This window comes from Corvus hawaiiensis, chromosome 13 (genome assembly GCF_020740725.1).
Source record: "Corvus hawaiiensis isolate bCorHaw1 chromosome 13, bCorHaw1.pri.cur, whole genome shotgun sequence".
NCBI classification, from domain to species: Eukaryota; Metazoa; Chordata; class Aves; order Passeriformes; family Corvidae; genus Corvus; species Corvus hawaiiensis.
Genome location: NC_063225.1, coordinates 9,789,036 through 9,802,710, shown reverse-complemented (window position 1 = coordinate 9,802,710; position 13,675 = coordinate 9,789,036). Strand labels below are relative to the sequence as shown.

At 43.7% G+C, this 13,675-nt stretch overlaps 1 protein-coding gene across 2 annotated transcripts in view; it reads left to right on the top strand.

Annotated features, from left to right (window-relative positions):
• Positions 1 to 13,675, top strand: part of ADAMTS17 (ADAM metallopeptidase with thrombospondin type 1 motif 17) — a 158,170-nt gene that overhangs the window by 106,823 nt on the left and 37,672 nt on the right. For both annotated transcript variants that reach the window (XM_048317949.1, XM_048317948.1), the window contains 2 exons: positions 5,151 to 5,231; positions 9,922 to 10,079. In XM_048317949.1, coding sequence (XP_048173906.1) covers positions 5,151 to 5,231; positions 9,922 to 10,079 — 239 coding nt within the window. The remainder of the gene's footprint in view (positions 1 to 5,150; positions 5,232 to 9,921; positions 10,080 to 13,675) is intronic.

Sequence of the window (13,675 nt, the reverse complement as noted above, 5' to 3'; positions counted from 1 at the left end):
TCGGTGAAATCCTTTGGTGTTGGTTCTTTATCTTCTTTTTGTCGAATTAGCTTGGGGAAATTTGGTGTCAAAAGCCATGGATAAACTTCAAGTCTTTTTACTGTTTCACTTGCCTGGTCAGAGATAAAAAGTACAGATACTTTCCTTTTAGAGAACCTGTCTGTGTGAAAGGAAGCCAAATTTTCATGCACCAAGCAAAAAGAACCAGGTCTATTTCTTTTTTTCCCCCAACTTTAATGTCACAGAGGTTCTGCCACCCTGATGGGGAAGATGGTGGAACATTCAAAGTGCCTCATAGGAGGTCCAGCAGTTCAGCTCTTACCACCTGTGATCCAGGGTGATCCAACTGGAAATGGACTCCATTTTTCTGCTGGAGAGGAGGTCAAAAGCCTTTATTTATGATGCTAAACATCACATACACTTGTGTGCAGCTGGCTGTCTTCAGCAGGCCAGCTGAATGCACTGTTTAGACTGAGGTTTCCTTTTGACTGGCAGCATGCCCTGTACCTATTTCTACAAAATAATTTTTCAAAACCAAGCACAGAGTTGTTCTTAAGTCCACTTCTGTCACGCTGCCACAGTACAGGGGACCTAGAAATTAAGGACAGCTCTTTGACTCCTGTCTGTTGGGGAGCTGATTTATCACTGACAACTTCTCCGGGGCTGTTCCTGTATTGCTCAGAGGCCTGTGTCTGTCTCTTGATTTTTCTCAGCCACATCAAGATTTTCATTTGGTTATGATTCAAAAGAATGACCACAGATATTTGGGGGTTTTTTTAATGGCAGAATATAATAAGGTGAGATATGCCAGTTGTTGTAACTATCATTTTAGGAAAAGAAAAGTACACCTTTGCTAGGAATTTTTCTTTTTAAGATGGTGGAAAAGTGAGGGTTTTATTGCATATGCTGTTTGTCCAGCACTTATTAAAAGAAATTTGAACAGTAGTGCTGTAGTGCTGGCTGGGAGCATCTTTAGCCAACACAAAACCTTTTTTTTATCAATAGAGTGCACATGTAAATTATGAAAAAATAGAGCTCTACCTAATCTTTAACTCAGAGATCCCTTAAAAGGGTTTCATCAGAACATGCAAGTTAGAAATCCCAGTAACCAAATTTGCAGCAGTGGTAAGAGGCTTTGAAATCTATCCATGGCTCTCCAGAGAAATTATTTTCTTCCAAATGAGCTATCCCATGGCTGGAAGTGGACAGTTTGCTGTGGAGGATTTATTCTCAGGCTAGAAGCAAAGGAGAATCATCACAGCTATTCAGAAAATAGACACATAGTTTGCACTCCACTGCAGCAAGTAGCACTCAGCAAAAGCTGCAAGGTGGGAAGGAGATGGAGTCTGAGATGCTCAGCTGATACTTATCCCTGAAATATCACAGAAGCTGTGCTAGCCATGGCTGGGAGGTAGGCAGGACAGCGTGATCTCCTTGGCTTCTACCCTGAGTTGTTTGTTCAAAGCGCTCTTGGGAGGTTTGATACTGGGCTGAGCACTGTTTACTTTCTCACACCTGATTTTGGTGTGTACAGGGATAAGATAAGAAGGTGCAGTGCCCAGAGATTGGTACTTTCAGCCATGGGATAATTGCTCCTTCACCTCAGAGTCCGTCTTTCACTGCAGTGTGAACCAGAAGAGTTTTGCAGTAGATCAGTGGCATTCTGAAGTTCACATTAAACTTTCTGTTCTTTCTGGGAGCAATAACAATGGCTAACAATGGATTTTTCTGTGTGGGCTGCTTTCCTCTTGCAAATCTCTCCAGCATTTAAATGAAGATACAGTAGCCACTGTTCACATATTAATCTCCTTGATGACAAAGCCACCTCTTTGTTCTGGTGTCTCTCCTAATACGAGTTACACCATAAAATTTGTATCTAGGATTTGCTTCAATCACAGTCTTACATTCCTGAGACACTGATGTAATGCAGATTATCCAGAAAGATTGGTGTGTGCCAAAGTAACTGTTCCCAAGGTGGAGTATACTGCATACAGCACTATAAATTATCAAATAATGAAGTTCTCTGTTGTATTTTTAAAGCTTCATCTTAACAGGCTGATTTATGAGTGAAATTACTAAAAATACTGCCTGATAGTTACCAAATCTCATCAGTCTTTAACCAGTTCCTTGTTTAAAGCAGAACTTTAAGCCCAACCTTGCAAACCCCGGCCTTGCAGACAGTTATCCTAAGACCTAACAGAGCTTTGAGAGTCCTTGACTCAGGGCCAGCTCTGAGACTTTTTTTGGTCGTTCTAGCTGACACTTTATAATCTTTCTGGCAATCTGCAGTTACAGTTTGCTTAATAAAATGTGCCTGGAAAACACTGAAGGTGTTTTCTGGTGCAGTTATCTCAAAGATCAGGAATCTGTGACCAGAAGCCTCACACCAGCTCCAAGGACCAGAGTGGAGTGGTGGAGGTGATCCAAGTTTGTACCTGTGGCAAATCTGCGTGGTTGATACCCAGTCTGTTTGCAACAGAATTTGACCACTAACTCACCCAACATTGCTGGAGATAACGAATGAGAGTGTCCAGATGCTCCTGGTGGAACATGCCCAAGGGTTCTGCTTCACCCCTGAGAGGGCAGGTCAGATCCAAGTACCTGCAAAGCATTTGGCAGTTCTCTAACATGAGAGTGAAGGTCAGCAGTCAGGTTTGTGCCACAGTGAGTTAGCGCAGTGAGTTTCTTCTTATTCAGGAGCTCTGAATGCAACCCCCCAAAGCCATCAATCAGGATTAGAAATTACACAAGGAGAAAAATCTGGTGTGAAACCAAACCAAACAGTCTCCAGAACTAATACTCTATATTAGTAGCTTACACTTCACTATTTACTATTGTAAAAAGTAACATAAAAACATAAAAAAGTAACGTATTTCCAGGTGGTGTTTCTCTCATGGCACAGTGATGAAATGAGTGTATTTATGGCTTGAGCTGAGCCTCCAGCACAGCCCCAGGATTTGCTCACCTCTGAAGCAGTGTGACACACTCCTGGCTGCTGCTGGTTCGGGACAGATCCAGAGTTCACTGAACTTAGTGATTGCTTTCCGCTAAATTGAGAGTAACTTTGTCTCCAACTGCTGCACGATTTAGCTCTGGGCATTTGTGTCTGGTTTAAAAACTAAATAAGTAAATAGTCCCCCAGTAGATACATTAAATTACCTGAAACTTGGGCATGTTCCAAACTGGCTTCCTAACAGGGGTGTTCAGGGGTGTCTCAAGAGCTGTTTCCCTGTGGCAGACTGTCACTGGTCACACTTTTGCTGTGTGTTCATGTGTTGAGTAGTTGTTGGTTGGGTTTATAAGCAAGTGCATGGGGTGCAGGAGGATGTTTGATATCTGAAACACTCTGTGTTGACTGTGATTTGGTATCTCTGCTGATGAAAAACCAACTCCTGGCAATGTCTAGAATAACGCCCAACATCTGTTTGCTCTGATTTCGTAACAGATTTCAGTATTAGCTTTGAAAAATTGACCCTGGAAGTAATGATTTTTCCTGGTGAAGCCCAGACAGGAACAGCAGCCGGGAGAGGCCCTGCTGTGGCTTCTGTGCATAGACAAGGTTTGAGCTCTGCTGCCCCTCTCTCTGGTTTTACTGCAAGGGATGAATGACCATTTCTGAGATATCCTGAGTAAGGGAGAAGTAAGTGAGGAGGAACAAGTGCAAAGAGAACTGAACTGAAGGGTCAGATGAAAGTGTCATTCAGATACGACAGTCAGGGAAGGAGAAAGCCTGTCTGGCCCAAGTCAGCTGCCCACCCTCTGCACCTGATGAAACCCAAGAGCTCAAGCCTTACCCATGAAATGAATATTCAGGAAATGAATTCACCATCTGAGACCCCAAATCTGTCTTACTCCATGTCACAGTGGCAGGAGAATCACTTAGTCCTGAGGTGCAAGAGGCTGTCACCATCCTCCTTTGTGTCCTTTCTATATCAGCACAGCAAAAGCAGGGCTGTTCAGCTGCACTTTTATCCCTAAAATAGCTCCCTGAACACTGCTAAGTGCTAGAGGAATCAATGCTCCTTGTGCCAGCACTTCTCCAACCCATTGCTTTAGACAGCCCACAATTCCCATAAAGGCATCACTGACACAGAACAGCTTCACAGAGCCCTTTAAAGCAAGAAAAGTGGATGAGGGAACATACAGGATAAGCTGCTTAACATCTAAAAGAAAGAGGACAGCAATAACCCCAAAAAGGTGCCAAGTGATACACTGCAAAGTAAACTGGGTGGCCAATTAGAAGGATTAGAAGTCATGGTTGTGATGAGATTAGTGTCATCTACAGAGGCCTGATTCAAAGTCCAGTGAAGGCAGTGGAAAAACTCTGCCTGGCTCTTTGAAATGGGCCCTAATGTTCCTCTGCTTTATTATTTAAAGGCACCACTTCCACCCCATGGAACAAATCTGTAACTCCACGTGTCTCCATAGTGGGGGGAAAACAGGCTACATTTCCTTGTAGCTCCTGCTTATTCCAGCTGTATTCTGTGAGTCAAATTGGTCTTAGAAAAATTGTTTAGAGGTGACTAGTGGTCAGTCCTTGAGAAACTTCCAGCTCTGTTATTGCATTATATCTGAGCTGTTGAATTCTCAGCAGCCCAGTGCAAGGAGATCATTATCTCCTCCAGAATTTTTGTACAAAGCCGAAATGTAAGTGAAAACAAGCTTTTTTCCTTCATTTGTCCCACTAATTCCCTCTGTTTAGTTTTAGCATCATCAAAAATTTTGTGGAAGTGAGTCCTTTCTGACACCAGCCTTGACAGGGAGGACAAAGCAGGAGCATCTATTGGAAACATCATTTCAAATGTCTGTTCTGTGCAGTGTTGCTCCTGACAGTGACACTTCGCAGTGTCTTTGTGCATCCCTGTCACTACTGCAGGAAAAACAGGGTAATTCGAAGGGTACAGATCTAATTATAGCTAATTAACAAGCCTGAAGTCGCAGCTGAGCCTCACACATGCATTTCTGCTGAAATGTTAGTCATGACCACGCCTGTCGCAGCAGTGAAAACTGGCTGCCAGCACAGGGATCTCATTTGGAGTGTTTCTCACTCAATCCCCAGCCTGGAGTTGAGTTTTTCATGGGGAGATATGGGATGGCTGATCCTGGCTGGCCCTGCTCTGCTCTCATTCACCCCTCTTTTGTTGCTGTAGGTTACATCGAAGCCGCTGTGATCCCTGCAGGTGCCCGGCGGATCAGAGTGGTTGAGGATAAACCTGCTCACAGCTTTCTGGGTAAAAAGACAAAAGAAAAAATGTTTTGATTAAAACTCAGCTCTGTTTCCTTTTAAAAATGAAACGACCTGTAAGGTTTGTTGCTGCCAGGGAGGGGCTGGTGATTTCAGTCTTGCTGCAATCTCCGCTTTTGTGGCTTGGTTTCATGATGTTTGCTTGATGTGATAGTATGTGACACTTAAAGGCCCTCTGCTACCTGGAAGGACCAGACAGTACTTTTATATATAGACAGAAGAGTTCCTGAGCAGAACTTGGCAGTGGGTTGCGCAGAGCTGCCAGGAGCACACAGCACCTCAGGAGGGAGTGGGGAAGAGAACAGTGTTTAGAGAAGGGAATGGCAGAGGTACTGATAGGAAGGCGCCCAGCTCAGTCTGAAGCAGAAGGAGGACAGGGCAGCTGATATTCCTCGGTAACCTGCTGCCATTTCCTGCAGCAGCACATTTTCACTGGATGCTGCACTCTGAGATGAGCTTAGCTGCAGCCTCTAGTCCACTTGCCTCTGTTTTATCAGGCCAAAACGTTTGTTTAATCCTCTTTGTCATTTCTACTTCTGCATTCCTTTAGAGGGGAACAGGCTTCCTCTCCTCCTTTTCCTATTGGGAAAAAAGGTTTAGACATGGCTGATGGGTAAGATTTGCATGCAAAGTTGTTGTAGGGCAGAGTCTGTCAATGAATTTGTTATTCAGTTACTCGTTGCGTAAATTAAAGGTCAGAATGGCATTTGTAAAGTGCAGCAAGTCAGTTACACGGAAGATCTGTCAGTCTGGTCTTACACCTGTTCTCTCCAATGTTTGGGTCATTTCCTTCTGTGTCATCACTGTGCCATAGATAAAGAGTTTTACCCCCATCTACTTCTAGGGAGTCCAGGTCAGAGAAATGCTAATGCCCCATGGCCCTGAATTCACACAGGAAGCCTGTGGCAGAGCAGGGGCTTCAAGGAAAATTGTCCAAGAGCCAAAAAAAACCCCAACACATGAAGGGTCCTTGGCACAATCAGAGCTGCTTGGCCATGGAATTGCTTCCAGAGAGGAAGGAACTCTGAGAGGATTGCAGAGCTTGTCACAGTCTGTTTTGTGGAAGAGGAAGCTGAGGTGTTGCATGGCGCTCATGGCAATGCAGGGCGTCAGAGCAAAGCTCAGACCTTGGTTTCTGATTTCCCCATCTTTTGCTTGTAATTCTTCATCTCCAACCAAAAGGAGATGTTAATATCCAGAACTGAAACATAGGATGCTGCTGAAAACATTTGCAAGTGGTTGTGTCAGGATTTCAGGTCTAGTGCCATGGGCCTTGTGTCTTGAAATGCTGCCAAAGTTGGCAGTATCACCAGGAAAGATGCTTGTGTTCTCTTTCATTCCAGATTCAGGGGAAAAAGAAAGGCAAATTATGTCATTCAGCTGCCCTTTGGTCAAAACCATTGGCATTTGTGCCGCTTGTTGGTAGGAAGCAATATCACCACTGCTCCTATATCTATAATGCTGTAGCCAGCCTGCCAGAGGATCCCGCCTACACGTGAGATGTTTGACATAGCAGAGCCTGGTGGAACAATGGGAGCCAGTGTTTCTTTCGGTTTTGAAAGTGCTCTGCTTTCTGGAAACCAGCCTTTTTGTTTGTCTTGATGGGGTTTGCACAGGGTATTTGGGCTTTGGCATATAGCAGAGCACTGAGAGTCTTACGTGGAGTAAGAGACTGCCCTTCCTTGAGACAGCATAACCTTGACTAAAGTAGATGGTTCCCCACTGGGTGGTGAAGATTAGGATTGTGTATTTTTGAGAGCAGGAGTTGGCCCTGTGTGCATCACATAAAGATAGATAAAAATCTAGCTCTTTTAAAGCTTTGAGTGCTTTCAGCTCTTCGGTTCATGGTCAGGAGCCAGGAGAACCTCTCTAATCTTTCCAGGGTTTTCTCTTTCAAGGAACACTCAACACAAAGAAAAGGTACCCAGTGTCTTGCTGAACTGAGATGAGGAATAGCAGCTTGGAGGTTCTAGTAGGACAATAAAGATGACCAAGAAAAAAACCCCAATCACTCTGATAAGGCTTTTAAATCCAGGTTTGAGTGTGGAAGGATTTTCTATTTCAATAGCACTGACAAAGCTGAGCCCAATCAGCTATTTCTACTCAGAACCAGGTACAACATTTTGGAAAGAAGCCCAGCATAATTTGGAATCATTATTCCATGTGCTGGGAGCAGTGTCTGAAGAATTTCCCTCCACCTACAGGCAACCCACGCTGGCTGCCTTGGCTGGCTGTAACTCTAAAAAACCACCGTGAACAGGAAATGCCTGGGCAGTTTGTATCCACAGGCTGGGAAGCAAGCTGGAGGGACCCAAGGTGGAAATAAAGATCTGACTATTTGCCAGGTTTAAAAGTTGATTGGTCAGTTCCTGCCTTCCAGCCAACAAGAAAAACAGAAGTTACAGGTTGTTGCTGGGGTTCCTATTTGTTCTGCTCTTTTACTGTACAAGTTTAAATTTAGTTCTGTCACTTCTGGGGCTGGGCGGAGCCAGCCAGTGGTTGTATGTGACGAAAGCCATTGGAGTTCTCTGTGTCTGAGGCATGGAGGGTTTTGTAGCTGCAGCATTGATCTCTGCTGATGGGGCAACAGAGGCAAACAGTGGTGAAAACACTTTGGCCCAAATGCTCCACTGAGTCCCCAGGAGCACCTTTGGGAACAGGTCTGTTTCCAAACTCTCCATCTCCTCAGTCACTAAGGGAGCAGTGCTTGCAGCAATCAAAATCAAATCCTGCCTGCAAAAGAGGTTCACAAAGATGAAACTTTTTTTTTTCATCAGCAAATTATCTCCCTTTGATGGTGAGCTGGAACCAAAGCATGGCTTAAGTCACTCAACCTCTTAGACAGTTTTGAGCATGTGTTGGGATATCTTTCCTAGTCAGCCATGCTGCTTGGAGATAGTTTTATCTCATCCACAGCTTTGATTAGTTGTGTCCACAGCTTCTTAGGGCCAGTGTAGTGGCTGCTTTGATCTGCCTGGAAGCCACTCGGCCTTGGCAGAGGAAAGCAGTCGTGCTTCAGAATCATGTCTGGAGCTTGCATAAGGTACTTTGTAGATGAGGAACAAAGCAGGAAGAGAAGTGAGCCGCAGGGAGAGACCTACTGCTGCAGCATGCGAATGCCGGGACACCGCTGTACCCCTGGGCTATGTGCCAGAGAGAACTTTCCTCAGAAAAAACATTCTCCCACATAGCTCCCACTTCAGTTCCCCTTCACCCTGATTTTTAAGCCTCTCATGGGACTGTGAGAGCTGTCAGGAAGGTTGTGTGCAGCAGGACAGATATCCACCTTTTTCCAGGAATTCCCAGGGTACAGGTCCTCAAAAGGCACACACAGATGCAGAGAACATTGTGACCTCCACTTGCTCCAGACTCTACCAGAGCTTAGACATTAGAAATTGTATATATATATATATCCTAAGCATAGTCGGGAGGGTTTGCTGGCTATGGGGGCTTGATCAAAATGGATGACAATGGGAGATTTCCTATTGACTTCCAAAGGCTTTAAACAGCTTCTCTTACTTTCTTGCAACACACTCAGTTAAGTGAGAGCAAAGTTGTGTTCTTTACTGAAAGAGAATAAAATAGGCATGAGATGCTAGAGGTTAAAAAAACATCTTGTTAAAGGCTTAGCCAAAAGACACAGTTAACCTTGAACTAAGGAAGCCCAGTAACACGTGGGATATTCTGTCTGTCTGCTGTCACGGCAGATTTGATCACGGTGAATGGATCTCCACAAAGGGGCCTGGCACTTCCTGCTGGAACAGAGTCTGCCAATTTTCTCTTCCCTCAGTGTATCACACCAACATCTGGATAACTCTGCTTCCGTTCTAACACAGAAAACACATCAATCCCTAAATCAGCTTGCACTGATGAGTCAACAGTAACGTGATGCCCTTATGGCTGGAGTTGTCTTTGAGTGTTTGAAGGACATCAGTAATCCTGATGCAATAGTTATGCTGGAACAAAGGACATACAACTCCAAGTGTCTTTTCTTCTCAATATTCATCTTCCTTCTGCAGTTGAGCTTTCCATGTTGGCCTTACTGAGGCACAGAGGCACAGGATGGATGTGACCCTACAGCACCTGACCTTATGCGTTTGTGTCCAGCACCTGGACTCTGAAGAGAGGGTGGCCAAGTTCACATTCTGCCCACTGACCAGCCCCTGCTTTGTAACTTGTCTTCTCTTTACTGCTGTGACAGCTGAATGTTAATTTGTTCAATGTTTGGTTATGGAGCACACACAAACTTAGCATCAGTTGTGTTTTGCACTTGCGAATCTTCACGTGCGTATCAACACAGATTTGATTGATCTTTTTCTCAAGGAGAGTTTAGGAAAATGCGGTCTCGAAATCTGGAAACTGAAAGAAAATTCTGCTTGGAAGCTAAATTGCAGAGTTGTCTTGTTGCATTTAAAAGGAGAGTTTAGAGATAAATTATCTATGAATTTTATGTTAATTCTTCGAAATACCTTCATCAACTGAAGTAGAGAGTATATCCAAGTTAGAAACATTACAATAGGGCATGTAAAAGTGGGGGGTCTTATTCTTTTAAACTCAGATGCATTACAAGGTTTCTGCGTCTTGTGCTTGCGGTAGCTTGAGACAAAGGCTCAGTAGTCTGTATTGTAATTATAAATTTGCTTGCATTTCATTCTGTGGTGTTTGATTCATTCCAGCTTTAAAAGATTCCAGTAAGAGATCCATTAACAGCGACTGGAAAATTGAGCTTCCTGGTGAGTTTCAGATCGCAGGCACCACTGTCCGGTACGTGCGAAGGGGGCTGTGGGAGAAAATCTCTGCCAAAGGACCAACTAAAATACCACTGCACTTGATGGTAACTTTATATCCTTTGTTTGTGTTTCTTAAGTGATGCAACAGAAAGGGTTTATATCCTAGCTGAAAGTTGAATTTTGATTGTTTGCTTCCTCACCACAGTGTTCTTTTGCAGCATTGCAGGGGCTGGAGAAGCCCAGCTCCCCACTCAAAAAGTGATGCTCTATTCTGAGACAACAGGCAGTGTCCCAGTCAGCTCATGTCCAGTGCAGGATACCCCTGTGTCACAGACAATAGGACAGGTCCATTCTAGAGGATGTAGATTCCCAAGGACCTTTCTTATTTCTTGGACATACCTGATCACACACATAAAAGCTTATTGGCTGAAATGTCCTTTCAGGTTTTGCCAGAATGTATTCTGTGTTTAAGTAGTCTGTTCTCTACCAGAAGAGGTGCAGATCTAGTATGCACAGATGATATATGTGAATTGGAATCTAAGTAGTGACGTAATTGCACACAGAAATGTTCTTTGTTTTCTCTATATTGCTTTTTCAATTGTATGTAGTTTAAGGTGTTTTTTGACATTTTTTCCTAATGTTCAGCATAGTCCTTCTGTTAACCCAGCTTGGTATTTTATGGACAGCCACGTGGCTGAACATGAATGAGAAGTCCACAGGGGTGAGAAGAGCAGGACTGTAGTCCCAGAGCTGTCACTAGTGATGGGGTGACCCATGGGCCAGTCCCTTAATGCTGGTGTAGCCTTAACATTCATATCTGTGAGACGGCTGTAATGATGCCTGTCTTATATATCTGCAGAAAGCTTTACAGGTTCTATAGCAAAGTTTGCATAAAATGATTTTAATTTCTTCATTGTTTCCTGTAACTTTTTTATTCTATTCCATTTTTCTCTGTGCTGTTTCTTTTCCTTGTGAATTTTGTCATGTTTGTTCTCTGAAGGTTATCTGTAAGCACTGCTGAAAATCAGCATTCTCTCCCTTTGCTCACCTGATTTTTTTGGCTTGCTGGTGTTCATTGTGCAACACTTCCTGACCCAGTTTGAAAAGCTCCGAAGATGCCTGAACTTTTCACACACACAAAAAGATGACAGTAGTACTCCACTTTGTCAGTGCTTTCTTGGTGTCAAAATCTGCTGCACAGGAACATGAGGAGTTTTGTCTTTGCTTTCTCAGACAGATGAGTGAGTTTACGGTCTACAGTGTAGAGCTGTATTCTAAGAGGTTACAGCTGGAAGAGTCAGAAGTGCAGGGCTGGAGACACCAGCACCTTCCTGGCTCACCTGTGTAATTCAGGGTGTGCCCACTCAAAGGAGGTGAATACAGGCACCTTCTTCACCATCAGAAACATCAGCTTCTGCTTGACTTTGGCCTTAACACGAGCCTTCCCTCCTGAAACCAGGACTCTGACAAAGTATCTTGCACTGCCAATGTCTTCCTCACCTCATGTGAGAAACAGGAGTTGCACAGGTACCGTTTGGGAAGATGCTGTGCAGGGTTCCTTTGGCAGCTCCTGGAACCTTCCGGGACATTACTTGGTTGAGGTCCACTGCAGTAAAATGTGGTATTGGCACTTTGTGAACTTCAGCATCAGCAGAGCTTTGGTTTTAAAGAAATACTCATTTCCCCTTTGTTAAGGAGTAAGTAGCTAACATAGGAAACCAGTGATTATGAACCAGAGCTTCTCCACAAGCATGCTGTCCAGATACAGGCAGGCCCTTTCAGCAGACATAAGCAGAGGAAATGTTCCTTCTTCACCTTCCATCACAGAAATGATTGAAAATGAGGAATGTAAAAATTACCAGACCGTTAAAAAACATGTGGTTTTAAATCACTGCCAGTGGTAAACAAAGCACACATGAAGTCTTTGCTTCAAATCAGATTCAAATCTTTTCCTTGATACAGGGTGGTGGGTTTCATTCTTTCAGCACAAGAAAGGCAGGATGGTTACCGGTTCCCTCTAAATTCCCTCTATTTAAGAAAACTGTTGTTCAAACAGTGGTGGAATACACTGGACTGACAAAGAGCCAGAAGCTTCAGTCAATCCATTGTGACCTGCATTTGAAACCAATTATACACACATACACACACACCCCAATTATATATGGCTACGAAATTGCATGAAATTGGTTTCATATGGGCCTTTATATTCACTAGTCTCGCACCCATATTGAGATAATAAGGATTTCTTTTTAGGAGCTGGTTTTTAATACTTAAGGCATTTCTCCAAGTGCACTGCTGTGTGTGTATTTCTTGGAGAAACTGATGTTTGTGTAACTAGGCCTGTGCTAGTCCTCCTCTTGCAACAGAGGACAACCAAACACTCCCAGAGCAGAAAGGGGCTTTAGACATGGCTGACTGATCAATTCTGTAGAACAGGAGTTTGTATCTCTGCACTTCAAGAAAGCCAGAGCAGGGCTCGAGCTCTCTGCCTCTGTCTGCCTGGTATTTGAATTGTGTTTAAAAAACCAATATTCATCTTTGAAATTGTAATGATGGCTGGCTGGTTTCAACCCTAGTGTTCAGTCCTGGTCGTGAGGCTCCCTCTGTAGCTGAAGCAAAATCATGTCTTTGTTCCCCACATCCTCTGGAAGAGGCTCTTCTGCCCAGGGTTCTGCCCTGTGCAGAGCAGCTCATGGGTGCTGAGTGTGTGGAGCTTCCCCCAGTGTTCACAGCTCAGGCTGCCAGGACCCATTTTTTCAGCAAATTTGTTTGGTTAAACAAGCTCCTGACAGCTTTAGTGAGATTATTGGTTAAGTAGGAATGATTTGTGCAAATCTGAAGGGGAAACAATTATTGTTGGGAGAAAATAGCATTTGCAAATTTGTCTTTTTTCAAATGGGCAGCTGCTTGCTCCACTTATGAGAGCCCTGCTTAAAATACCTTATTTGATAAAGCATTGCTCCTGTTTCAGTAGGTGACGAGCCAGCACAATTCACCTGTCTAATGCTATTCAGATTATGAGATAATCAGTATAAGTAAGTTTAAAGCCACAGCATGAATATTACAGTAGTACTTCAGTGCACTTGTTAATAGTGTGGTAACTCAGATTCCATGGACCCCATACTCCATGGGATGTCTTCCAATCAGTTCTGGATCAAGCCAGGGAAAGTGAGACCCAAATGACGTTCAACGTGTAAATCAAAACAGGACCAGTACTCTCGTCTGCCTATGGTGAAAACACAAATATTTTTCTCTGTTCCTTTGTTAATAGTCAGGGAATTTTGGAGTAATAACACTGGAGACATCACAAGTGATTCCATAGGAAATAGCCTGCTGCTGGGAGCAGGTTTCACCTTCCTCTGGTAATATGCAGGGTTGAAAATATATGTTGCCAGCAGCTGTATGATATGGCTTTTGCTTGTCATCTGCAGTTTTCTGAGACATTAAAATCCTGCTGCTACAGCTTGTCAGCAGGAATAGTTATACTTACCTTGAGTGCCACATTTACCAGGAGACATGGGGCATCTTTTGCATTAGTTGTTTTTGCTCTGAGAGGCATCACCTTGTTCTTTCAGATGTTTAACTCTAGATGCTCTTTAAAATAGTTGTTACATGAGAAGTGCTGATTTAATACTTCCTGTTGTCTTTCTCTTCAGATAGCCAGTGGCCTGCTGATCACGTGGGGCTGAAAGTTATGCCT